General features: G+C 43.7%; 3 protein-coding genes across 4 annotated transcripts in view; 1 reads left to right on the forward strand and 2 right to left on the reverse strand.

Annotated features, from left to right (window-relative positions):
- Positions 1-5,986, reverse strand: part of dcaf12 (DDB1 and CUL4 associated factor 12) — a 7,542-nt gene extending 1,556 nt beyond the window's left edge. The window contains exons 1-9 of the mRNA XM_068594864.1: positions 5,548-5,986; positions 3,674-3,964; positions 3,055-3,336; positions 2,389-2,449; positions 2,106-2,299; positions 1,444-1,509; positions 938-1,100; positions 637-815; positions 1-484 (exon numbers count right to left, since the gene is read on the reverse strand). The exon at positions 1-484 is cut by the window's left edge and continues 1,556 nt beyond it. Of these exons, the coding sequence (XP_068450965.1) occupies positions 326-484; positions 637-815; positions 938-1,100; positions 1,444-1,509; positions 2,106-2,299; positions 2,389-2,449; positions 3,055-3,336; positions 3,674-3,964; positions 5,548-5,607 (1,455 nt within the window). The 5' untranslated portion in view covers positions 5,608-5,986 and the 3' untranslated portion in view covers positions 1-325. The remainder of the gene's footprint in view (positions 485-636; positions 816-937; positions 1,101-1,443; positions 1,510-2,105; positions 2,300-2,388; positions 2,450-3,054; positions 3,337-3,673; positions 3,965-5,547) is intronic.
- A 960-nt stretch (positions 5,987-6,946) lies between these two features.
- ubap1 (ubiquitin associated protein 1) lies at positions 6,947-14,383 on the reverse strand. The gene is made up of 7 exons (XM_068595055.1): positions 14,218-14,383; positions 12,144-12,192; positions 11,891-12,015; positions 10,629-11,462; positions 10,335-10,493; positions 9,822-9,923; positions 6,947-9,600 (listed from the first exon to the last, which is right to left on the reverse strand). The coding sequence occupies exons 2-7, from the start codon at positions 12,181-12,183 to the stop codon at positions 9,460-9,462; spliced, it is 1,401 nt and encodes a 466-aa protein (XP_068451156.1). The 5' UTR covers positions 12,184-12,192; positions 14,218-14,383; the 3' UTR covers positions 6,947-9,459.
- Positions 14,384-16,562: 2,179 nt separating this feature from the next.
- Positions 16,563-26,870, forward strand: ube2r2 (ubiquitin-conjugating enzyme E2R 2). Of its 2 annotated transcripts, XM_068594035.1 has the most exons (7): positions 16,563-16,950; positions 17,074-17,157; positions 17,289-17,478; positions 19,992-20,078; positions 20,221-20,318; positions 21,887-22,021; positions 22,144-26,870. In XM_068594035.1, exons 3-7 carry the CDS (start codon positions 17,302-17,304, stop codon positions 22,427-22,429), a joined length of 783 nt encoding a protein of 260 aa, XP_068450136.1. In that variant the 5' UTR covers positions 16,563-16,950; positions 17,074-17,157; positions 17,289-17,301; the 3' UTR covers positions 22,430-26,870. The 2 variants fall into 2 exon arrangements, with proteins under 2 accessions (XP_068450136.1, XP_068450135.1); XM_068594034.1 differs by lacking the exon at positions 17,074-17,157 and having other exon boundaries at positions 16,567-16,950.
- The last annotated feature ends 823 nt before the right edge of the window (positions 26,871-27,693 follow it).

The raw sequence follows: 27,693 nt of genomic DNA on the forward strand, positions 1-27,693 counted from the left end.
TGTTTGTACACTTTAATAAAAAAAAAAAAATGGGGGGTGGGGAGCAACGGAATAATTGTGGGGAGAAAGGAGATAGAGAGGAATGGTGGACACAAACATACACAACAACAATATTCAAAGCTGCGATACTGCGGGTGGGGGCAAGATCATGCTCCTGAGTCCACGAGTGAGCAAAAACAGTGACAATTCGATGAGCAAGAGGCATACCAAAGACAGTGACGTCAACGGACTTGAAGAGGGAGAAGGGATGGCGAGGGGACTGGTTAGGAAAAAAAAGTCTGGACGAGAGTGTTGTGACAGCGATGATGGAGGAGACGAAGAGAGGCTAGCTCCACAGTCCTGCGTAGTTGCCGTGCAGGCCGGAACAGAGCGGTCCCCCTGCTACAAACAGCTTGGTGCCAGAATCGTCGTAGCAATGGGTGTACACCGCGTTGGGGAAGGAATGAATGTCTGAGAAGTAACTCCTCCACGTCTCGTCGTGATTCTGAGGAGTTGGAGAGTAGGAGAGGAAAAGGTTATGACAGAGGAGAGAAGGAAGGAGACGTAGTGAAAAACTAATCTATGACAAGCACTTCATTGTTAAGAGATAAATAAGAGATATCATTCAGGACAATTAGGCAAAAATAAAGTGTGTACCAGCCAGCCTTTCCCTGTAGAGAGTTTGAGGATGCCGTCTCCTGGGAACTTCCGGTACCCTCCGCTCGGATTCAAAGGGTTCTCTAGAAATCTTTGGGCCCGGATGTCGTAGAAGAGAAGGGAACCCTGGCCCGTGCCCACCGTCACAATGTGCTCGTAGAAACTCACTGAACGGATCCCTGCGCAGACAACGATGTCTTGAATGCATAGCTACTCGCATGTGAACAGCAGCATTTAACATTGAAACTTGATGTAGTTTTAGGGAGGCAAGCTAACCGGCTCTCCACTACGGATTACTCACCGCTTCCTCTTTCTCTTGAATTGACAGACTTGATGCTGTGTGTAGGCTGCCGTGGATCCAGGAAGGAAACATGGGCCTGAGAACCCACAGCGTACACCGACCAGTCCTGTCCATACGCCAGACACACATTCTCTTTGCAGTGAGGCAGCTTGGTGGACAGTATCTAGAGGGAAAACGCCAGAGAATGTTAAATGGGAACAAAGCAAAGGTGATGTCAAGAACAGTCCTTATTTCCTCAGACACATAATTATGAGTATACATGGCTGTGGCACTCATTAAATAAGAAAAATGTACAAAAATGTAAGAACATTAGGCGAATATCTACCATTTGGGTGAGAAACTGATCTCATAACCAACTTAACTGGCAGTGTAAAAAAAGTATGAATACCACTTGTAGCAAGCTGCAGTCCTGCTGCTCTCCCTTAGTTGAATGTATGACTGTGGTACGCAGATGCAGAGAAAATGCATCACATGATTATTAATCGCACTAATGTAATGGGATTTACCTTGCACAGGTTGTGCTCAGCTTTCCAGAGGTGGAAATAGCCATCCAAAGACACAGCACCCAGTTCCTAGAAAGAGAAGACGCACGAGGGAAGACGGGTGTAAATAAGTGAAGCCAAGGTGGCAGAAAGGAGGCAGAGATAACGGGTTCTGACGATCAACTTATTTGTTTTGAAACTTCTAACACATTGTAGGTTTGACCACTACTGTGGTCAGCTTTAAGGACGATACAATCACTTCCTCTGGTAAAGAAATGCATCAAAACATCCACTCCTGTATGTATGCATGTATGTATCCTTTGCATAATAAGTTTGTTGACCCGTTTAAGATTTCGCTACGTAGGTAATAAATGAAAGAAGTGTGCTCAGACAGATTTGGATTAAAATGGAGGTAGACGCAGGATATGCAACTTAAAACAAAGCTTAAACCATTATTGTATGAACAAAAATGGTGGTAACTTACTACAATACATCTAGATATGACAAAAAACAACACCATATGGGCTACATGATCTCCTGATAATTTTATGAAATGATAAAGCTAAAGGTTCCTCAAATGATCTCGTTCTCACATCCTGTTTTTTTTATTAAAGTAAATTAGGCATAGGAAGACATATTTAATCCAATGCGCAATCACATGGTTTCTCAGGACGGGGGAACCTTACTTTATGGTTGTTGTTGAAGGCCAGAGCACGGACTTTACAGTTGTATGGGTTAGTGTACTCCTTTGGGATGTCCTTGAGGGCACGGTGGGAGATGTGGGCGTACGAGGGTACTGCCTCTTCATTCTGACTCCGCTCTGCCTGGCTCAATACTTCCTCCGTCACCTCCCACAGGCCCATGGAGCCATCTCTGGACCCTAGGAATTAAAAAGGTATGAAGAGGGCATTGACTGGTGCACTGCCTGATGCTTACGCAGTCAGAGGTTATTCATACAACGTCACTCACCAGAAACCGCCATGTTGTCACTGATCCATGCTATGGAGAAGATCCAGTCATTGTGACCTTCCTGAAAATCAAAAGCTATGTAAATGCAAAACAATCTTGTGTCCTTATGCTTGAATTGCTGAACAGTTATTGCTAAATTACCAAAAATATACATCATGGTTGTAAAATCGCAGTATTTCACCTCTCTCTTGTTGAAAGATGAGTTTTGTTGTTATGAAAAGTGTTGAATCAGTAGAACATTTGACATTCTTTGCCACTTGATCAAAAGTTAGCGAATCACAAACATCTAACAATTTATACCATATAATGGAGGAGCCAAAAACTTCTACCTCTAATACAGCAAACCCTACATGACACGCCTATGTTGCTATGCTTACAAGACTCAAACATTGTGGCAAGTGGGCAGACAGTCCAATATATTCTGCCAGAATCCTAACAAAATGAATTACAGTGGGCAACGAGAGGATCAGAAATAATCAGGCTTGACTTGACACACACATATATACATACAGTCTCAAATGTTGTCTGTATTTTATATATAATCTAATCCATTTTCACAAACCTTTTTTTTCAACTCCTCTGTTTGTTTGGTTCATTTTGAGTAATTGACAATAATGCGGACTTTGACCGGATGTCAGATAACCCAAACAGACCCAAACCACTTACATCTCCCACACAAACAGGGTCCAGTGTGGGCAGCTGGTAGATGGCCAGGCTGTTGGGGTTGTCTCCTCCTGTGGCGAGCAGAGTTCCAGAGGGGTTGAGTTCGATAGCGTGGATCCCGCAGCCCTGCTGGTCCAGCCGGGCTCGAGTGCCTCCTAAAGGTTGTTGATATTGCCGCCCCGCCGCCACTGCACCCACCGCCCCAGAGCCAGCCCCGTGAGCCTCCCTGTCCTTCAGCATGGGAATGCGCGTTATCTGCCCCGTCAGGACATCAGCTACAAAAAGCTGCAGGTGAAAAAAGGAAACACAGACATCGGGTTAGAATATCAGATTCAAGAGTTAAAACTAAGCTAATATATCACTGGATAAAAACAAGAAAGTCATCAGCTTATTAAACACATTATAATTACTATGATATCAGTCTTTAGATACGTAACCTGTTCATGGCGTTTACATGACAGTTGCATTAAGATTGCTCTTCTCTAGTCTGTATACAATAACATCAAATGAATGCATGTAATCTCCCTGATTAAGTAGCAGTACTCTCAGGTTAACTAAGTGTTCGACATATTTTGAAACATCAAACCAATAAAGGCAAATTAGCAACAAAATGCCATCTCACCGTGTTACACTTGGTGCCACACACCACCTGCCTGTGGTTGAGCCACTGCGAAGCAAACACCTTGTTGAGTCGCCCCAGGGAGAACTCTCTCTCCTTGAGGATGCCAGGAAGCCTGCCGGCTGCAAAGCCCCGAAGGCTCCGCTGGAGCCGTAACTCGTGCTGCTGTTGAGGTCTGAACTCCCGCCCCCGTAGGGCACATACCACCGAGCGCCGACCGCACCACCACTGCTGGGCATGACGTGATGAACAAGAAACACGGCTCCGCTTGTGTGGTGCTTGACACCAGCCCAGCTGAGGATAGCGATGGGGAAAAAAATGTTTTTAGTGGTGAAAGTGTGACTTTTGGCTATACCAACGTTATTCTGTAGTACTAAGAATGGTGGAAATGTTAGTTGACAATTAAATGATTAATAAACAAGTCGTCAGATAATAGCATATAATCTCATCAGATGCAAACTGTCTATGTTGAGCCTCACTCATCCCCTAGAGGACTGTAGACACATATCTGGAGCTGGTTGGTACAGAGTTAAGACCCTATGTGGATCATAGAAATATTGACACTCATTGGCATCCATTAAAATGAGTTAACAATTTATAGGCCGAGTGTACACAAGAGCCCAGAATTTGATATTGTTTAGGTAAGGCAAAAGTAATGGCAGTCTATAATGTATGTTCAGACCATGACGCAGTGTATATATATATATATATATATATATATATATATATATATATATATATATATATATATATATATATATATTTCACACAAACAAACGCATGCTGAGAAGTATATAGGTACACCAGTCACACTTTTATCTGACCATTCATTTAAATGTTGAAACATGAAGTGGCTTGTTTATGGGCATGTACAAATCTAACTGTAAAATTGAAAGCTTTAAAAATAAATATTCCACTTTATTGTGTGGATTTATAGGGATATTTGAGACACTAATATTGTGTCTATATATTTTTTGTATTTTTCTACCCTGGATCGCAAAAGAATCGGTGGTGCCATCTGCTGTCGTTATACTATTATTATTATATTTTTGCATTGTGATCTTTGATAGCTGCGTCTCATGTGAGCGATTAGCAGACTGAATAATATGTATTTTGCTGTGGATGTGGCGTCATGCTACTGATGCATGATTGCGGGCCCCATCATAACCGACACATGCCTCAACGTCGTTCACATAACGCTACATGACGCAGTAAAGGAAGATCGTACAGTATCTAAAATGTTTCAAAGCCAAAGCGTATTTAATAGTGTCAGCCACTGGGCTCAGGCCTGATTCTACAGAAAAGAGGTTAGTGCTGATGATGAAAGTCCATTCCGTGATCTAGGATCTACGGTTGGTCTGCGTGCAAGTGAGCAATGCTAGCTAACTGTCAATTAACGTTTCCGCTAAGTTAGCTTAACAGCTAGCTACGGCTAACGTTGTGCCTTATAATAATATGACGCTGAAAGACAAAATTCAGTTTTTAATGGCGATTAACGCTCTTCTGAGTGGTGACTATAGAGTGACAGGCGATGCCACCGAGCGAACAAGGAACTGTCAACCTCATCCACCAACGAGCACGTTGATTAATCGCGATTACAATTAAATAATAAGACGGTAGCTTCGGCTAACGTTGAACCAGCCGTCGGACACCGCCGTGCTAACAGCAACGGGCAACGTCTCCAACTGTCAAATGGAAACATTCCGTTAAGAGGACCGTAGAGGTGGTCGTTTGGTGGGTCTTATGTCCTTATAGCTCACTGATTAAAACGTCACCAGTCTGATACGCTCAGCTAAACCTGGATAGCCCGATGCTAGTTAGCATGCTAACCCAACTGACGAGCGTTAGCCAGCGAGCTAACGTGAGTTTCCGCCTACCTGTTGTTGGTCCTTGGGCTCCCCTGCCTTCCTTTTCCTGCTAACTGTTTTTCTCGCCATAATCTGATACACACAGCTCCCTCACCCACATGGAGGGTAAAAGTGACGCTGGACACTGGATCATATAATGACGATATGCTATTTGTGTTTCTCGGCCCTCCCTGGCAGCGTCCGACGACGAGCAAGGGCGATCACATACGGGAGAGGCTGGTTAAGATTGTCGCTGACCTACTATCATTAGCTTGCCTCCGAGGCTCCAAAGTAAAACTACACTCTGGTCGTACTCCTTCGTCAGTTTCGAGAACGTCGCTAGCTACAACTCGAGGGTACACACTCTCCTTTTCCCCTGCCAAGTCGCGTCAGCAACGGCAAAAGCATTGAGCAGCGCGCAGCCGCACTCAAATTAACATCAACAAAAACAAGGTCGTACGTGAACGTGCGCGTTTTGCGTGCTCGCTCACGTCAACTGCGTGATATCAGATGATGTTGTTTCTCTCTCTCTCTCTCTCTCTCTCTCTCTCTCTCTCTCTCTCTCTCTCTCTCTCTCTCTCTCGCCGATTTAAAGACATACTATTATTGTTTCAGCATGAATATAACGTCAGGAAATTTAACAATTTATTGTAGCGCTATATTAAGTTTAATATGGTCATATGTGAATTTCATCACAGTAAGCTTTTGTTTTCATTTTTATTAAAGAAAAAAAATGTCAATACAATCAAATCATGATGTAGTCTTTTTAATAAAAATGCAGTTTTATTAAATGTTAGATTAATTTATTAAAAAAGATATATGTATGTATAATTTATTGGGCTATTCTGTCTGTTATTCATTTGTTAATGTGAACATTGAGAACTTCTAGTGACCACCTGGACAAGGCAGTATATCATAATTTAAAAGAAAATTCATAAGATGTAAAGCTTATGAATTCTCCATAGATTCTCCTCGATTTTTCTGAAGGTGGCCTTATTTAGATGAGCACAAATACGTATTTGACGTGGAAATCTGAAATCACAAAGATGTCGTCTATAGGACTCATGCCTGTGAACAGCTGTTGTGCATGACTTATCTTCTCTTTATTAACCACAGTGAGCTCAGCCCGACCAATAATTAGCCTCTATTCTGATGCATAATTGTCTTTTTTTCTGCTGACTGGGCCAGAGTTAGATGTTTCCAGTTTCCACTGACAATACCTGGATGGACACTCGTCTGTTGTTGTAAACTGAACAGAGAAAATAGAAATGCATTCGCTGTAGAAGAGAACAAACAGGGAGCAGGAGAGTTGTGCTTTCTCATCAGCTTCATGTCAGCACATCTAATATGTTGTGACCATACTTGAGAAAATAACCTGTATCCAATTGAGCTAAAAAAAAAAAGTTTAAAAAAAATGCAACAGCAACGATTAACAGTCTGACCACTGAAAAGATGTGCACATTTAATCGTGAGGATTTTACAAATCATTCAAGAATAAATTGAACATTTTGCAAATCACATTTCAGGAGTTTGGGAAATAACACTCAACTGAGCCAACTCTTATTATACCATTGAGATATTTTAACTTTCATTAGGTTCAATAGCGCCCCGTTAAATTATGCTGCGACTTAGAGATGGATCCGATACATAAACCCTTAAACACAATGCTTTAATTAATGACAAACTATTGGCCATTCATCCTCACACAACGAGAAGATTGTAACAGAAATGGAGTCGGCATTGATGGAGGAGATCCAGAATCTGCAATACTGCATTCACTCCGACTAGCGTGGCTGTCGGAGGAGAGGCAAGTGGACATATACTTGCTTTATATATATATATATATGATTATGGAAACCATACTTATGGATGAGATATGTAGGGCAGCAATACTACCGCTTGTGTTTTTCTGTAAAGTAATTAAACCTTTTTTCTTTATCACAGTAGTTTAAAAAGGAACTGGGTGAAAACACATATTTATGGATCATGTCAATATCAGACAAAACGCTGGCTTGAAAAAGGATGCTAGTTCTAATGTCGCGACAACTCGCCTGTGCCATTTTGTTTGTCTAGTTTTATTCTTGGTCTCAGTATAAATATCTATGTCTTGGAAATAAACTAGCCAATTGTTTTTTTGTTGTCTAAAATTGATTTGTGGGTTGAAAATGTTGTTTTGTATTTGGAAAACAAAGGAGAAAGTACTGGACCTGCTCCAAGCAAAGTGCCACTTTTCCAAAATCACTTTTTGCTAACTCTGAATCCCGTTACCATGACTCATAATCCCATCAGTACCATAGAGATCAAGATTACAGGGAATTCGATCATCCTCACCTTTGGTGCAACTGAGCAGACATGCTTTTCAAAAACATTTACGTCGCACTGAACTCAGACACACACTATGAAAACAAAGGATCCTGTGAATCTTTTAAACGTACGGCGAAAAGCTCTTAGCTGGTGGTGTCAGACTTTTGTCTTTCACATTTAAGACTGTGGAGATGGAAACAAACCTTAAATCAAGCTGTGCGCTCGTTTCGTATTACACATGAGAAAAGAAAGCGGAAGTCAACAAAGCAAAGTCACGTTTGATTAGATTGTGTGGCATGAAATCCAATAACAGAGCATAAACGATGGCGACCGATGAAATCAAACCTAATCTAAAGTCACATCCACATTTTAATCCGGGCTTGAAAATCATTTATCTCCCAACAATTTTGTGAGTCAACAGTAACACAAAATGAAATAGCTCTATTGCACTGTGATGTGGCTGCAAAAGCAACCCTCACTTTACATCTTTTTATTTTTTTTTAACCCATCCACTCTTTCCAGTCCATGACAGTTAAACGTGAGATAACATACATTATCATCGCAAACTAAATGAAAGTATCAGTGAACTATGTTAAATAAGATAAGAATGAAACGTGTGTGCTGTATGTGACACATCAGTGCCAGTGGGTTATGGGATATTTCTTAATATGTCACAGAGAGGAGGTTTTCCCCCCATTTCTCCCCACTCCTTGAACAAGGCCTTCCAGTGCAGGTTGAAGAGCATACTGGGGCAGTAGCATCTCTTGTGTTTGGAGTTATAGCGACTCAGGATCTATTATGCAGTTTCCCGAAAAACAGAAATCAAAAGACATGGAATCTTTATGGCGACATGAGAAAGCGCCCGAATGAACAGAAAAAAACAGACATTGAATGAATGAAATAATAACATAGTAGGGGCAGGGTACCAGAGCAGAGAGGGCACTTCTTGAGAGTCAGTTGTCTGTCTGGCGACTGGGATTTAGTTTTTTCTTTTCTTTTGGATTTTAGTGTTAGTTGGTTCAGTTTTTGAAGAGAGCCTCCTCAAGGCCCCCGATCCTCGCGAGGCCTGCACAGAGCAGTGGAAGATGGCAGCTTAATCGTTTGAGGGGGGAGGGAGGGTTTCAAAAGTCCAAACTGGTCTTTAAGTGATGAACTCTGGACCTGTCATCAGCTCCCCCCCCCCTACTCGGTCCTGCAGTTTCGCCTGCAGACAGATAAGACTTCCAAGTGGAAGTAAATCCGAAGGGCATCGAAAACGCCACCGCTCCTTCTATCCAATATCTCCTTCCCAGCTCAGTCAGTCATTCTTCCCATTCTTCAATACCCTTGTCGTACAAAATCCTGGGAACTAACCCCGGGATTTCTTAGAAAGAAAAAAAAAGAAAGAAGAAAAACACCACCATGAAGTATTGTTACGCTTTGACCCCCTCCACTCCAGGCACACAGTCTTTAAGAAGTGCTGACACAATACGTTTTAGCACAGAGAGAAATACAACCTTCTCCCAGCTGTCCCTTCCACAGCCAAGGCAAGGGCAGGGCATGTTGTGAGAGGGAAGGCAGAAGGAAAGGGGGCCGTGTTGGGTAGTAGCGGGAAGCAAGCCCTGGGCGAAGCCCCCGGGTTTGGCTGGTTAGCTTTGCTCAGCTAGCTGCTGCCCGAGCCATCAGGTCCTCTAGAGCCTTGTCCTGGTCATTGTTGTGGACCAGCAGCACCTCTTTGATGGCGTCCCGCTGAAATCCCATTTCGCCAAATCTTGACATTAGCTCAAGGAACTGCAAAGCCTGGGAAGGATGAAAAAATTCATAAAATTACATTGGTAAAATAATCTATTAAAGTAATGTACAGCCTGTGAGGTGTAAATATCAAAAGATAGAATGGTGTAGGGGTGTCGCTCATAGTTCAGAGACTAAACACTGTTTTATAGCTTGCAATCATTTGACTTGACGTACAAATACAATACATGCTCTGAAGGTGTACAGTCGGCTAATAAAGTTGTACAGACCTTTTCCTCTGAGCATTGGTACATCTCTAAACATTCCTCCACTGCAATTGCATCGAAGCCCCGCTCACACAGACGCCCATGGACAAACAGGTAGTCCAGAACCTTAGACAAACAATAAGTACATCTTTATTAACAAAATCAATTAAATGGAAAGTATAAATGGGTTTTGTAGGGTTAATGTATTGTTCTCTTAAAGCGGTTTGCACCATATGTGATGCCCAATGCTAGATCATCATTTAAAACCAACTAGTACAAATTAAATCTGACAATTAAGAAAAAAAAAATCATCCCACATCCACAGCCCTGCTTTGCAACAGTGGTTGGATTGATAGTAATGTGCAGTATTAGCTGTAGGGATCACAGAAACATATCTGTTGCCATACATGTTAAGACAGAATAAGGTGTGATGAAATAACTTTATTTTAATTTAAGGCTATATTTACAAAATACTGCACTGTAGAAAATGACACATGGACACAAACAAACTGTGGAAGAATAGAGAGGGTGTCGCACCTGTTCCACATTCTGCCCTTGTCTCTGCATGGCCCGGAGGACCCCTTCATAAGAGTAGCCCATGCCCACGAGGGTTTCCACACACTGCCGCTCGTTGGGGGTCATGCTGAGCAGCGCCCCGCCACACGGCAGACCGGCAGATCCTGACCCGGGGTTGGCCTGGAGTAAAAACATGAAGGAAGGTCAAGCGGGGTTTCCTAAGACTCATTATTGACCATCGCTGCTTAATCTACATCACTATTCCAAACAAACCATGCTCACAATTAGTCAGGCGGTATGCGATCTCATGCTCACCGGTTTTGGTGCGCCACTCTTTGTGTGGCTGGTTGGCTCGGGGGCGACAATGACTTGGGTCTTGGGTGCGGTCGGCGGTGGGCTGCCGTTGGTGAGGTGCTGTCGGGGGGCGGGGGTGGGTGCAGGGAGTGGGCTGTACCTCACTGGCTCTGGGTCACCAGAATCAGAGAGCTTGGGGAAAGTGAGGGAGCGGATGTTACAGGGCCGATCGTCGGCGTCGAACCCCGTTCTGCCGGGGTGCCCGACTCTGTCCATATCCAGCAAGGCGATCAACCCGTTGGGTTTATGGGAAAAGCCGGGTTTGGCTGCTAAGCTGGTGTTGATGCTGGGAGGAGACGGGCTGTTTCCACGTGACACCGACCCCATCTGGGAAACCTCCGGCGGAGACGCAGAGGGAGGAGGTTGGGGCGGGGGCTGAGGCTGGCTCTGGAGGATGTTCCTGAGCTCCTCCCTATCGTCCAAGGTTTTGAGCTCCAGCTTGTCAAAGGGGTCCTCTTCCCGCTCAAAGTCAGCGAGGTTGAGGCAGTGCAGCTGGGGAATGCTCGGCTGGATTTTCCTCGGGCCGAGGCTCGGGGCGGGCAGTGGAGTGAGGATGTCGTTATGGCTCAGCCCCGCCAGGACGGGGTTCAACGCCGGTGGTAGAAGGTCCTGGTCCTCTGCAGCAGACCGGGGTTTCTTGCCACCACCGGCATCCATGTCCTGGGCCTGTGCCAAGCGTTCCCTGCTCTCTGCCTCCTGCATGGCTGCTGCCTCTTCCGCTCTGGCTTCTGCTGCTCTGGCCTCAGCCAGTTCGACCCCCCAGCGCACACTGCGCTTTTCCAGCGAAAAGTCATACTGTTGAGACCGCAGGAAGAGGAAGGGAGTGAGACGGGCAAAGAGTGCACACAGAGTGAGTACGAGAGACATCTTTTTTTTTAAACTACAACGTTGGTTGCTGTAATTTAGAAACAAAAAAAAGGTACTCCAACATTTTAAGCAGGTATGCTCAATGCTCAGCAACAATCCAACTAACTTCTGATAGAAAATGCTTTTCTATTTACAGCATGTGGTGACTACACATCGCCATCCGAGTTCTGGTCCAGCATGACTATACGTGACAAAGAAGCATTGAGATTGCGAGACAGACGGCGAGGTCTATAACGATCAGTGATATCGTAGGTCAGCCCAGTGAAGCCCTGCGGAAGATGCTGATGAGATGCATCTAAGTGCATCATACCAAAGCTTACATAAGTGCAAAATCAAGCCATTTTCCTTTGCCTTACCGGTGAGTCCACCAGCAAAGAGCCACAGTCTGGGAGACAGAAACCGACGGGAAACCCCACTTTGGCCGGACAGCGGAATTTTTCATTGATCTTGAAGGGAACGTCATCAAGGTAGCTGATGGGTCCTGTGTACAACAACAAAACAAAGTTAGCATATATTAGAAGAATACACACTGGAACCAGCAGACCTCGAACCTACACTTCACTCAAAAGGATCAACGTTGTCAAACAGTGAAACAAGATAGGCCCTCACCATTGTTGTATGAATCTGATCCAGACTTCCTCGCAGCCATTTAGAGACTCTGAAAACAGACATGAGTGCAAAGTGAGTGAGCATTGGGAACATTGTTTGAAATGTCAAAAAGACTTAAATACTTATATGGACGGTAAATATAATCGACAACCCTAAAAAGGTGCAATAGTGTGAAAACCGCCTCCTTTGCCCTTCCTCCGCCCTTCCTCCGCCTGGCTCCAAACGTGACACTTCTTCTGACCGAGCAGACGCTATATTTACACAATGTGAAATTGACTTTATCACATGGTGGTGCAAATCATTTTTTTTATTCAAATTAACATTCTTCACTTTCTCACTGGCTTTGTACATTCCACTGTTTAGCATCCCAACTCACGTAATCCCATTATTTGGTCGAGCCGTGCAACAGTGGCTGCTGACATTTTCAACAGAGGAGCCACTGTTTCCACATCCGCTGAGCACAGAACTTTGATCTGTGTGCTGGTGAATATTAGTGGAAGCATTTGAAATAAGCACTGAATCAAATGGCTTGATTTGCTAATGCTGCCCACACTGCTGAAAATAAATCGACATGTACATGTAGGTAGGTGGGCAACACACTAGACAAAATAAAAATGATAATCAATTAGTAGTCGTTATTGCCCAGTTGAAGTGAAAAGGCTATTTAGCTACCGGCCTGCACTTGGATGATATTTTGTAGCAGGAAGACTCAGGCTAACCCGCAATAAGAGATTAGAGACTGTTGTGCCCACAACTTTACAGAGACCTGTCTCCATCGTGCCATCACGGACGAAGCTATTGCACTTGATAAGCGCAGGACTATGGTGAGAATCGAGAAACCAGACTCAGGTTTGAATGAATGATCTTCAAACACAGACAAAGTTAGTGGACAATGTTAACTTAATGTTGATTTCTTATTTATTTTTTGGCCAAGATGCCAGCCATATCTGCCCATATTCAGCGTTTTTTTTGGTTGGTGTTCGCTACAGTCACCTAGATGCAATAATAAAAAAAATGTTTTTGTTTGATTTTGTCATAAAGCACAAATGAAATACCACTGCATTTTGTTAACTCGCACTGTGTTGCAGAATGACAATACATGATCCTTCAATTAGTGTATACAGTCTGTGATACACAGCAATCTGCTCGAATATTAACAGCAATGGTCAGAAAAGACCCAATGATCTCAATGAGTTACACGGATGTGGAAATCCATAATTTAAAAAAACATCTCTGTAAAAAATACACTACACAATCAGGGGAGCTGATCACGGGCCATTAGCCCCAATTTCAAATCGAGGCTCTCTACTGAACTTGAATCTATACGACAAACTCAGGTTACTTATACACGACCACGGTAACGGGCCACACATCAATAGTGTGATCAAGAATGACCTCACTATCAGGAGGTATTTCTCCATCATATTTCTTTCATTTGAACAGTTACGTCAGATACCCTGTAGGTTGGTGCTGATATATTAGTGACGTTATGTTATATAACGTCACATCCACCAGACATGCATGTCCTACGTGGCTATTTTACCAACTTAAGATTGTTCACGAAGTTACAGTACAACAGGACGCGTAAAAGTAGTCACGTTAGCTAGCTAGCTAGCTCCTAACTGCTGCAAACTTAAAAACGGCTAAATCAAAAGGATCGCAGTTAACTACAATTCGTCACATGTTCGGGAAAGTGTGTGTTCAAACGGGTGGCTAGGCTCCCCAGTTGTCACGTAACAGGCACGCAGAGGTACGCTCATTAGCTCGAGTGACAACTAAAGTTATGACAGTGTTAATTAGCAACGAGCTAAGCTATCATTACTGTGGTCACTCCGAGCTCGGACAACAAGTCAACGTCTCACGTGACACGAGTCGGTCTGGGCGAACCAGTACGGTCCGGTGAATGAATTCACTAAATAACCCCGAGCCGCTGGAGAATGTTGTTTTTTTGGGGTGTATGGTGGGCTGGTGTTAGTGCTAATACGCACAGCTTCGCCAGTGGCCTGGCTGTTATAGTGTCTCTGCTGCCACCGCCCCTGGAGCCAGACTGCGCTGCCATTCCGTCTCCTCTCACCTGTATCTGCTTCGTCCTGGGGTTGCTTTTGTTTTCCCGAAATCCAAACGATGCCTCGCCGGGATGGCACTTGAATGTGATGTATTCTCAGGAAGAGTTTTATTTATACTGAAATCTCTTTCCTGCTTCAGCGTGGGACGCCATCTTGATTTGTCAAGCTCCCTTTCGACTAGTTCCTGTCTGACGTCACTCACCTACGTGAAGCCAGAACGTCGCAACATTAGGCCGCGCGAGACAACTGTGAGCGAAAATAGATAACACACTCTGCTGGAAAACCTCATGAAACTAACTTTAAATACAATATATATATCATACAATAAATCATACTATGAAGGATTTTATACATCAACTTCTGTGTAGTTGCAACACTTAACGCTCAATTATTGACTATTAGTCTTAGGTTTATTCTAGCCTCCATGTCATGTCATTGTCCACCCTGTTTTATAAAAATAAACACATTGTTTTCACAAGTTAGCAAAGCCTTTTGCGTGATTCCTTTATAAACAAACGAGGTTTGAAAGCTTGATCAGATATTTCTGTTATTAGATTTTACTTAGAAAAGAAAGTGCAACTCTTGCAGATTCTATAGAGAAAACAAATGTTTGCCATAATTTAATTATTATACTAATACTTTTCTCATTAACTAAAATATATTGTTGAGAATTTAATAGTCAAAGAAATAGCTTCCCGAAAATGTCATAATCACTATGTAAGTACAATGTATTTATTCTACTTTGAATTTTTGAATAATACATATTATAAAAGTGTTGCATTAAACAATGGAAAAACAAGTAATTGGGTTCCGACGTGTCCTCCGACGACAATGGAGCTTTCACTCCTCTCTGCGAGATCCTCTGGCTCACCTAAGCATCAGTCAGGCCAACCATCACGTTGCTTTTCTTTCAGATGGGACCGCTTAGCCTCAGTGAGACGGCGGGCATCTCCGGGGTCGACCTCGAAGATGCAGCAAGACAGCTGCCTCATGAATGTGGGGTACAGCTCCTGTGTCTCAGTGGTGACCTATGATGTCCAGTCTCACCATGAGCTGCTCCCTCAAGGCTGGACCGGGCAACTCCTGTTTCTCCAAAGCGACGATGTGATGAGCTGCATCAGTTGCATCCGGGTTGCAGCTGCAGGCAGCAACGAGGGAGCTGGTCGACTCTGAAGGCTGAACCATGACGAGGGCTGCTGGACGGTGCACCATGACGTCTTTGTCCTGCGTGGCCTTCTGCAACTCCTCGTCTGTGGGCTCAAGTTCAACAAAGATGAATTAACTCTATAATCTAGGCTGTAGATGGGACCACCATCATTACAAATACTAACATTTCTTCAAGAAGGTCATCCAGGTCAGTAAAACACGTACTGTGATGCACTCTTGGCTCTTAGGCTCGATGCTGATGAAGTATTTATCAGAAATATGACTGTCAAACTATCAAAATGCTTACCTTTACATTTATTTATAGCAGTAAAGGACACCACATGACGTAATCAACTCAACTATAAAGAGAACGAGGACAACTAATTGTTGTCAGAAGTGATGACGAATAAACTTATAGTAAAAGCAGCATATGTCAATTGTTGATTAACTTTTACATAAAGTCACAACAGCAATGAAAACAACTCTCATTTGACATTGCCTACATACAGGCCGACATTGTTTACAATCTAATAAAGTACAATAAAGTGAAATGTGGGACTTCCTAAAGTACCTGATGGTATCAATATGCCAAGAAGTGAAGCAGCAGATGTTTATGTTTTGGTTGAGGAAAACAGGTGGCCTTAAGTGAGAAGAAGTTGAAATAAAAGGTTGCATTGAGCAGCCTTTCTTTTTGTGATGAATCTACATGTATTAAATAGAAGAACGTCATCGTTGAAGAAAGTGAGCACACGTAATGTTAGAGGGTTATTGTAGTAACTTTTAAAACACCTAAAAGGATAATATACACAAATGTGTGAACGTCTTAATTGATTTAAAAATAATTTTAAAAACAACCAATATATTTCCAGCGTCGTCTTCAGCATCGAGTGCGCGCACGTCACGTTCAGACGTGCCTTACGTCCTGCGGACACGCGCAACGATAGCCGGAAGCGCCGATGGGAGGAAAATAAAAAAAAAGAAATCGAGGAAATCCACTGTAATTCGCGAGTGTAAAGCCTCCAAATTACTGTCCTTTTCGCGGCGGTGGGCTCGCATTGATCCGCCTTGTTTGCTGCCAAGCGCGACCGGAAGGGACGGAAAGGGGGAGCAGTGGGGGAGCGAAGTTGCTCGGGTAAGGGGGAGGGGGGTGGGGGGGTGTTTAGCTGACGTGTGGAGAAGTTGAGACCGACAGAGAGCAGATAAACAAACATAAACAAGCAGCTGGATCAGCTGAGCGGCCGGTCCGAACCGAACCAGCAGCCGCGCGGGGGTGAGGGGGGAGACATGTCAGGGGGGGGAGAGACTCCTCTTTCGAGCCCGAGAATGATCCGCAGGACGCCGTGACTTCCACTGAAACGAGCTCCATGTCAACTGTCAACACTGGCACACAAAGAATTTTTTTCGGAAACACAACACGAGGACCAGCCGTTTAGCAGAAGAAGAGCAACAAAAAAAAACCCGCCACCCTACTCCCCTGTCACACTGCTCGTTTGTCGAGACATAACCCCGGCTAGCATGGACGACCAATGAGTGCACCTTCCAGTTTTCAGCTGTAACGAAGCGAACACGCATTGCTGTGCTAGGAGACGGAGGAGGTAAACACTTTTTGTATTAACTTTGCATTTCCCCGTTAAAGGGCCCGCGGACTCGACTTGAGCTAGCTCTTCCTGCAGGCCACATATCCTGTTTGTGTTTTGACTTGTTTCTGTTGCGGGCAGTCCAACCAGCGGGACATCCACGGGAGGTTTCTTTTGTTCTAGAAAGACTAAAAGCCAGTGCACACAAAAAGACGACCGATTTTTGTAGGTGTTTGCTGCAAAGTCAATTGTGAACCATGAAATGTGAAGCATTTGACATGCGAGTTGGATCCTGACAGTGTCGTCCATCGTTTCTCTCCCCCCTCCTCCTCCTCCTCCCACTGTTCTGGTGTCAGAAGTGGGATCAACATGGCCCACCAGGCAACCCCTAGTTCCCAGAAGGCCCTGATGATGGAGCTGAAGTCTCTGCAGGAGCAGCCGGTGGAGGGCTTCCGCATCACGCTGGTGGAGGAGTCTGACCTCTACAACTGGGAAGTGGCCATCTTCGGGCCCCCGAACACCCTGTATGAGGGGGGCTACTTTAAGGTGGGACACAACTTTTCTAATACCAGGAGGGCGCAGGAGAACACACACACAGACACATATATGTATATTAGTGGGTCACAGTTCCCCGCAGGGCTTGAGTACAGAGTGTGGACTTGTAGCCGGAGAGGTGCTCTTGAGCAAGGCACCGAATGCGGTATAGTAGCTGCCATTATACTGGGATGAGTTCAATGGCAAGGCAAGTTTATTTGTGTAGCGCATTTCAACAACAAGGCGATTCAAAGTGCTTCACATAAGAGCATTAAAAGTAAAACATGATGCAGAAGCAAAAACAGTTAAAACATTAAAACGGTCAAGAAAAAAAGCAAAATTCAGATTCATCTTTGTCATTGCACATAGGACAAGTACTGTGTACAAGACAACAAAATGTAGTTTGCATCTGTCCAGAGTGCAAAAGAAGCAGTTAAGGTGCAGTGTGATGATAATAGGATATTGATAGAGACAGTATGGACAGTATACACGGGTGTACAAAATGAATAAAAGTTGCAGTGCAGTTTAAGAAATAAAATGCAGTAGTGCAACAGAAAAGTCTTTAATCTGGATGTAAAGGAGCTGAGGGTCTCTGATGCTGCTTCTCCAAAGCAAAGAAGTTTTGCTGTGCGTGGTACTGTGCGAAATATTATTTGTACATTATTATGTACGTTCTCTCGGTCAATACCACATGATGATTGCACACCGCATCATCAGGGACACGGCACACCTCCAGCACAGACTCTCCTGCCATCAGGCAGACGCTGCAGTCGCTGAAGTCCTGACGAGGAGTTTACATCTTTCAGCTTATTCTAATTCGTTGTGTTAGGAGGATCCAGCAAAATAAGCTTGTCATGGTACAGAATTACCTGACCGTTATCTGGGCTTATGATAGTAAAAACATCTTGAATCTTAGGAGGATATCTAGGAGATGGCTGCAACTTGGAACACAGCCAGGTAGTGACAGTGACTCTGTTTACAGTATCAGAGCAAGTCCAGTCTCATAATGGTTATTGTATTTTTAAGCCTTTGCAGACAGCCATTTATATGTATATTTCATTTCTTGTATTATTTCTCCCCCTCCTTCCATTCATCTTGTCCAGCCCTCTCCCCCCTTGCTGTATGATGGTTGTGCTTCAGATGGCTATTTTTAGCGATGAGACCGATATAAATGGCACCTCACACAGAAAAAGAGTAAGAGAGAAGGGCACGATGAGACTCATCTTCCTCTCTTTCATGTTACTTATTCAGTGTAACTTCTAAAAAGTTTGGTGCAGTGAGAAGCCCGCATTCAAGTTGAGGCAATGCAGTTGATGCTGTAACCTTCCAGGAATGCCAAAATAATGCGCAGCAGCGAGTGTTCCCGGCGCCGTCGGTTGCATTAGGCTTTTGCCGGTGCAGTGACATCCTGTTGTCAAGTCGAGTCAATTTAGTTTATATAACTTTGAATCATGTGTGTTTTTACAAGCTGTATCATATTACACCCTCTGTGGTCAGATGAGGAGAAACTCCTCACTCAAAATCGGACAGATGTGCAATATGTGACAAAGCTCGAGTTTCCAATTTACCTGCAAGTGTTTACAAGAGACACGCAGCGTCTAACATTTAACGTTAACCTGCAGACACTTTCAAACCCTGCCTATTAATGATAATTAGAGTCTATTATACAACATAAAGGAATGTATGTTATACCTGTTATCCAGGTGTGATTGATGACAAATCGGTATCAGTATTGAACTTTGTTTCTTCTGCCGAACCCTGCATGGAAACTCTTGTCTCATGACATCTGTGTTTTTTAATGTCCCAATGCTGCTCGAGTGTAGTGACCAGTTGCAGAGTAATGATAGTCCTATCTGAGTGTCAGCAGCTTGGGGAGAGCCGGGGTGGTGTTACACACACACACACACACACACACACCCAGGCCGTCATGCCTTTCACCTAGATCATTGCGCAATATGGAAAGAAACTACAGAAACCAGAAGTAGAGATGCAGAGATCTGACTTTTCCGGTCCTGATACCGATACTCGTGCTCCAGGCGTCAGCCGATGCCGAGTGCAGATCAGATGCCGGTGTTTTAATTCAAACACTGTATGCCTCGGTGTGTGGAAGTGACCAGGGAAATATCAGCCTTGACTTAATACTAGTTTTTCCTCCAACAGGATAACAAATTAATACACATAAATGTACCAAATTGTTATGTATTATTAAAATAATCAATTGTACAGCAGCAACTAATTGGTCAAAAACTTAAACAGGACACATCAAGTTTCTTCTTGTTAAGATCCATCTTAAAGACATTGTTCTCAACCTTTCTCTCTCCTCTTTCAGAAAACTAAGTTAACAGCAACTTGCATCTCCTTGAGACAGCTGACTCGTGTTGTTTCAATACCAGTGTGTTACGCCAGCCTCCAAAGCATCGCTCACATCCCCCTTGGCTCTCTTCCCCCTTGAGCCTCAGCGTAGCATGAAGGAAGTGAAGCCTAGTAAAAACGTGTGTAAACTGTCCACCTGTTCGTTCTCACAGGCTCACATCAAGTTCCCAGTCGACTACCCGTACTCCCCACCAACCTTCCGCTTTCTCACCAAGATGTGGCACCCCAACATTTACGAGGTAAAGAGATTTGGTTTCCCTCATTTTAATTGTTTTCACGCAATTTCTTCAGCCGTTATTATGCCAATATTTATAGGCTAAATGCGGACACCCGTGTGTCGTCGTGATAATTGTGATTGAGTGCATTTTCTTATCTTTCCAGAACGGAGATGTCTGCATCTCCATCCTGCACCCGCCTGTCGATGACCCTCAGAGTGGGGAGCTGCCCTCCGAAAGGTGGAACCCCACCCAGAACGTCAGGTAAATCTCTTTCACGCGAGCTCGGCTTCTCTGCGCACTTTCATTCGTTCTACAACACAGAAGTCAGCAATGACAGCAAATGTTTATGTGTGCACTGGTTACATGTACAATAGACTTAATGGAAAGAAATCATGCTCAGTAAAAACACTCAGTAGAAAAAGAAAATAAAGAACGCTAAAGGTAGAGTTCTTTCCCTGTAAACTTGATTAGATCGGTTGCATATGTATTACAGATTTGTAGTATTTGTAATTTAAATGAGGCTAGCTACAGCCAGTAAATGAAGCTAGCTACAACTGGTAAATGAAGCTCGCTAAAGCCGGTAAATGAAGCTGGCTACAGCAGTTAAATGAAGCTGGCTACAGCCGGTAAATGAAGCTGGCTACAGCTGGTAAATAAAGCAAGCTACAGCCGGTAAATGAAGCTGGCTACAGCCGGTAAATGAAGCTGGCTACAGCCGGTAAATGAAGCTGGCTACAGCCGGTAAATGAAGCTGGCTACAGCCGGTAAATGAAGCTGGCTACAGCCGGTAAATGAAGCTGGCTACAGCCGGTATATGAAGCTGGCTACAGCTGGTAAATAAAGCAAGCTACAGCTGGTAAATGAAGCTGGCTACAGCTGGTAAATGAAGCTAGAAACAGCTGATTAATGAAGCTAGCTACAGCCGGTAAATGAACTAGCTAAGGCTGGTAACTGAAGCTCGCTACAGCCGTTAAATAAAGCTGGCTACAGTTGGTAAATAAAGCTAGCTACAGCCGTTAAATGAAGCTAGCTACAGCCGTTAAATGAAGCTAGCTAAAGCTGGTAACTGAAGCTCGCTACAGCCGTTAAATGAAGCTGGCTACAGCCGGTAAATGAAGCTAGCTATAGCCGGTGACTGAAGCTCGCTACAGCTTGTAAATGAAGCTAGCTACAGCTTGTAAATGAAGCCAGCTACAGCCGGTAAATAAAGCTGGCTACAGCCGGTAAATGAAGCTGGCTACAGCTGGTAAATGAAGCTAGCTACAGCCGTTAAATTAAGCTAGCTACAACTGGTGAATGAAGCTAGCTACAGCAATTAAATGAAGCCGGCTACAGTTGGTAAATAAAGCTAGCTACAGCCGGTAAATAAAGCTGGCTACAGCCGGTAAATGAAGCTAGCTACAGCCGGTAAATGAAGCTAGCTACAGCCGGTTAAGGAAGCTAGCTAAAGCTGGTAACTGAAGCTCGCTACAGCCGTTAAATGAAGCTCGCTACAGCCGTTAAATGAAGCTGGCTACAGCTGGTAAATTAAGCTAGCTAAAGCCGGTAACTGAAGCTCGCTACAGCCGGTAAATGAAGCTAGCTACAGCTGGTAACTGAAGCTCACTATAGACTGTAACTGAAGCTCGTTACAAACTGTAACTGAAGCTCGCGACAGCTTGTAAATGGAGCTAGCTAAAGCCGGTAACTGAAGCTCGCTACAGCCGGCAAATGAAGCTAGCTACAGCCGGAGTTAAGCTTTTCTTTCACACACAGTAAGAGCTGATATATTGGAGTCGTCATTTTGGGTCTGTGTGTGATTGTGTGCTGTTCTGTTCTGTCACGATTAGGACTATCCTGCTTAGTGTCATCTCCCTGCTCAATGAGCCCAACACCTTCTCCCCGGCTAATGTGGACGCGTCCGTCATGTTCCGCAAATGGAGGGACAGCAAAGGCAAGGACAAGGAGTACGCCGAGATTATCAGGTAAGTCACAATAGTGAGTGAATAAATACCCCTTCATGTGCTCACAGAGAACCATTCATCCAGTCCGTCCACGTAGAAATAAGGTGAAACATTGACTTTATTTCTACTTGGCCTCCCCGCAGGAAGCAGGTGATGTCAACGGCGGCGGAGGCGGAGCGCGACGGCGTCAAGGTGCCGACCACGTTGGCGGAGTACTGCGTCCAGACCAGGGTCCCCTCCCAGGACAACACTTCAGACCTCCTCTACGACGACCTCTACGACGACGACATGGAGGAGGAGGAGGAGGAGGAAGACGAGAGCGAGATGGAGTCTGTAGGGGAAGCCGGGGGGATCAGCCCCACGGAGGACGGCGGGACGTCCACCAGACGTTACGACAACCAGGACGACTCTGGCAACGAAGACTCATGATGACCTGGACAATAACTAGCCAACACCCCTCCCCCTACTTTTACGTGTTGCGTTACGATTTTCAGTGTGTGCGTGTGTGTTTGCACATACAGTGGGGTCAAAAGTAAACTGCCAAAAAAAAAAAAGTTTCATCATTTATTAAACTAATACAAATGGTCGTTCAAACAATAGTCGGGAATCAAAGTCGGAATTTGTGTTTCCACCGTTTGCCTTAATTACAGCTTGCACTCCGTCTGGCATCAGATGTTTTGCAGAGTTTGAGGATTGATATTATTCCAGCACCATTTGAGAGCCCCCCCCTCCCTTTAGTGTTTTTGAGATTACGTTATGTTTCACTTTTGCATGCCTCTGGGGAACAGAGCGGCGTCGCTCTACGGCCAGTGTGTGATTAATCATGTGCAAGTTACCGACCCCAGACGAGGCGAAACACCCCCCTCACCTGGATATTTTCCACACCGTGTGTAATGCCGTGTTGTATTGCTCCCTCGTGCAACCAGCTCCTCGTGGCCTGCACTGCAAGTTGTTGGTTTGCACCCATGACGTTGGATTTCTTCTTGTTGGTCGTCGACAGTAAAATTTCAGTATTCTTTAAATCCACGCTAAACAGTCAGACTTGTTTTTTTGCCATTAAAGAAGTAGTTTAACTGCTGCCGTTTGTCGGTCTTTTAACTGTGGCTTCGTCGGCTGGAGTAGGTTTGTTTGCTTTCTCGGCTTCGCGTCTCGGATGCAGATGCATGAAAGTGTTTGCTTTAAACCGTAGTGCCGTCTCCAGTTCTGACTCTTCTTTGTGAAAATCCTTCTCACCTTTTCATCAGAGCCACTTTATCGTGATCATGCATTAACGGAGGCAACGGCTCATTCGTCATTTAGAAAACTATAAGAAACATTGTCTGGGAGCGCACACCTGTTAACAATTGCACACACGGTGAGACAGTATTTTAATTACTTACAAGCATTTCCCCCAAATAACACCTATTAGTTCTAAAGTAACCTTGTGCAGAGTCAACAAGTTGTCTTAGTTCTTGATAAATGATGGAAACAAACTGTCCTTGTGGTGTTCTCTTGAACCTCACTGTAGCTGGCCGGCTCTTCGTCCGACTGTTCCACGTCAGATTGTCTGGTTTTGTGTTCAAATTGATTGTCTCTATCCACCGCGTCTTTTCTTGTTGCTGTTTTTGTTTAGTTGGTTGACATTCTGTTCTCCCTGACTTGTCCCCCCCTCTATATTTTTCTGGGATGGAGCTCAGACAGACTGATGTACACGTTGTCGTTTGGCTCATTAACCCGTCGATGAGGTGGCCAACGTGTCCTGTCATTGTCCATCAGTGTGTCTTCTGGGAGCAAATTTCGGATGCAGTCCACTTCAAACAGCAAACACGGGGATCCGTCGTGACTCTATCTCCCCCTCCCCCCCTCCGTAGTGTCCATCACTCCCTCATGAACCCTTAAAGAAACATAATTTGGTGAGCTCGGGGGGGACAAGGTCTCGACCTTTCCTCCTTCACCTTTGTCTGCCTCTTAAACCTCAGGGCCTCAATAGACTTTCACTGAGAGAGAAAAAACAGTCAAAGAGAAACTTAACACACACAAACTGCTCCTCACCTCCACCTCCTCTTACTTTCTGCATCACCGGGTGGTCGTGGAGGGCAGCGAGTGAACTAAAAGTCTCCAAAAACCCACCGCCAGCGTGTTCACACGTGACTGAGTGTTGCTGTTGGTCTTGATTAAGGTCCTTTTAAGTTGATTTCAGTTTGAGTCAGATTTTCCCAAAAAATCTAAATGCACCTGTCGGGACTTTCTCCTTGAGAAACAATGCTCACGTTATGTTTTGATAGATGTGAAAATGTTACTTTCTTTGAGCCAATTCTAGCTTACATGCGACTTTGTGAAAATTGTTACTGTGCTCCACCACATCCAGAGTCCGCTTACGAACAGGGACAACAATCAACATGCAGCTTAACGCAACATTTTCATTTGAATGACAAAGACAATGATTGCCTGTTATTTGTGTGTGTGTGTGTGTGTGTGTGTGTGTGTGTGTGTGTGTGTGTGTGTGTGTGTGTGTGTGTGTGTGTGTGTGTGTGTGTGTGTGTGTGTGTGTGTGTGTGTGTGCATTAACTATTCATCTATGAACTACAATGTCAGGGTTTCTTGTTCCCATCTCTGTGGAACAGGTTCAGACTTCTGTCTCACTAGTGAATTTGCCCAAATGACCTTTTGGACTTTGTCCAGCTAAGAAAACATTGTATTCTGGTGCTGTTTTGGTGAGGACTAAATTGACTGATTTAAAAAAGAGAAGAGAAGAAAACTCTTTGAGTATTAAATGTTTGGACACACTGAACATAATGTGACTAATATCACGTGTGCGGCGGCATCAAGTAAATCATTTGGGTTGTTTTTATGGTTGGAGGTTTGAATCGCTTGCCCTTCTCAACACAACAACGCACTGTGCAAACCTTTGATTCAAATGGATGGATTTTATGCCAAGGAAACCAAGTATAGCCCCACAATCGTTGATTTTGAAGACCACGGCGCAGCGGCTGCATGTGGTGGATTGAACGCTGCTTGAATAAACTCTTGTGAGAGAGACCTTTTGGATTTTAATGTGAAGCCAGAGGAGTGAAACGTTTACTCCAGGCTGTGTGCTTTGGAGGCTCACGGAGACTGGATTCTGGAGAGGAAATCCATTCCTGAACGGACCTTTTAATGGATTTGATACCAAGGCACAACGTGGGGGGAGGAAGGGAGATGCCAGAAATTCTGAACTTCTCTTGATGTGGTCCTCTTTTTTTTTTGCCCACACCATAGAGAAAAGTAAAATCATAGAAATGTCATGTATAGCTTCTAAGGGACTCTGACATATTGTGGAAATGTCTTCATTTACTTTGTGGCAGAGAAGAGGAAATCTATCCCACTTTAATGTGTTAAAATGAAACTACGAACAGACACCTTTTTAGCTTAGCTTTGCACAAAGAAGAGGAAAACTGTTAATTTGATTTAATTTGTCTAAATTTATTTAGTCAAGGACAGCCTTAGTTTAATCTGTAGAAAACCCTTAGTGTAAAAATGTCTTGTATTTGTTTTGCAGAAGGTTATGTTAAACTATTTCATGGTCGGGAGTCGCAACTCGCTGGAATTGTTTCTGCCAAGAAATAGTCCCCAAAACCCCCTTTAATCAGCAAATAGTTGTTTTTATACTGAGGGTTTATTACAGATTAAATAAACAATGAGTGAAGTCTTGTTGAGTGAGCTGTAGAGGTGCTGGCAGGCTGACTTTGATCCTATAGAACAGATCCAGGTTAGCTGTTTCCAGGCTTTATGCTAATCTTAGCTAACCGTTTGCTGGCTGTAGCTTAGTATTTAAGGGAAAGACATAAAAGTATCCTTGCCAGAAAGCAAACCATTGTGTATTTTCCAAAATGGCCAACTCTTCCTTTTTTATATTAAGCTACAGCTGTTAGCTGGTTAGCTTCTATTGATTAGAAACGGGAACAGGTGAACTACACCGGCTCTTTTCCAAAGGCAACAAAATCCACCTCCCAACTCCTTTTAAAGCGACTGAGCATGCTGTAACGTGTTGGTTTCAAAAAGAAAAACAAATTGTAAAGAAAACAGGTTCCGCCAAAAGTTCTGTCCTGGAAAATATCTCGTCCAGAAGAAGTGAATCCCTGTAGTTAACCTTCGTATGGAGCCGGACTTTCTGTTTCCAGTCTGTGCTAAGCTAAGCTAACCCGCCGCTGGCATTAGCTTCACATTTAGCTACCAGACACACGAGTGGCTTGAATCTTCTCATCTAACTCTAGCTTGTTTCTTTGAATGAAAACAATTGCTTTAGTTGAATAATTGCCCTCCATCATGAATTTAGGAATCAGAATTAGCATTTTTAGAATTGTCATTAAGAGTGAAGTTGAGGCGTAGTGTTGCCCGTGTGATAGCACTTCCATGATCAGTTGAGAGCTCTTCAAAGTTAAACTCCTGCTATTCTTTGACTTGAAATGTATGCCTTGTTTTTATAAGGAGGGCAGGTGGAGCAGCTCAGGGGGCCTTTCGAGGGAAGCGACCAACCAACCAATATGTTCTCTGATGGACGACGACGATTCCCAAATCCCAACCTAAGAAGTGACACTAAAAAGGACTACAGTCTAAGATGACAAGACGCTATTCCATCCACACAGTTACATACAAAGGCCTAAATGAAATCATTTAGTTTGTTTAATCTGAGCGTGTGAGCATGTGTGTGCACAAGTGTGTATTTTTTTTTTAAGTGTGGACCTTCGCATGGACACACACTCAGTGGACTGACCTGCTGCGCGTGTCCACAATATGTCCACAACTATTGATGTTAATGCTGTTCTCGTTTCTTTTCTTTGATTTTTATTCCTCATTTTGTGTTTGTGAGGATGCAAAATGTCACTCATAAAGTTTCTATTGTAAAAAAATATATACATTGTTGGGTTTGTTTGCAGTAAAGCTTTGATAGCTGTTGCTAAGCCCACGGTGAGTTGGTTTTTGGAGTAAAAATAGGATTAATATGCAATTGGAGATATAGTTATTTTAGTTAATTTGGGAAATCATTCAAAATAAATGTCATTGAAGCCTGTTGAAAGGTTTCCACCTTACTTTGTTATTGACAACTGGTCACTACAACGGGTGTGAATATATTATATTAAAGTGTTGCTTCCCCAAAATTACATGAAAATATAGTAGTCATGCTTATGGTCTAATTTGTGCAGACGTTCACATCGGAGGATACAACCTACACTTCCATATAATTGATTACTATTACATTAAAATAATCTCCAGCAAGTGTTATAGAAATAGCCCTGATTAAATCTTTTAACAGTGCGCTTTGGTCCTGGGGAAGTCACGCTGTTCTTCAATGTTTTTTTTAAATGATAAAGGCCCCAAACAGATTTCCATTACCCTCCGCTGGACTACAGTGGAAGCGGGAATCTTCAAAAAAAAAGAAATACCTCAAATCCCCGGAAAAATGTTATCAAACTACTGCTAAATACTACAAGTGGTATGGGAGTTTTTTTTTCCCCTTGGTGAACTAACCCGTAAATGTTCCTTGATGGCCATGTTTCTACAATAATATGGTCCTTAATTGCACCCTAATTAAGTCCTCAGAGAAGATCATAAGATATTCCTTACCTTATAAGATGACATTCCACTATGTTGCAGAGAAAATGTTTAATCCTGAAGATAACTTGTATTTAAAATGAAAACAATTGGCTGTCTTTTATCACTTTTCCGCTCCACGG

The sequence above is a fragment of the Clinocottus analis genome, unplaced genomic scaffold, assembly GCF_023055335.1.
Source record: "Clinocottus analis isolate CAN_PGR_092001 unplaced genomic scaffold, fCliAna1.0.p SCAF_3, whole genome shotgun sequence".
In the NCBI taxonomy this organism is placed as follows: Eukaryota; Metazoa; Chordata; class Actinopteri; order Perciformes; family Cottidae; genus Clinocottus; species Clinocottus analis.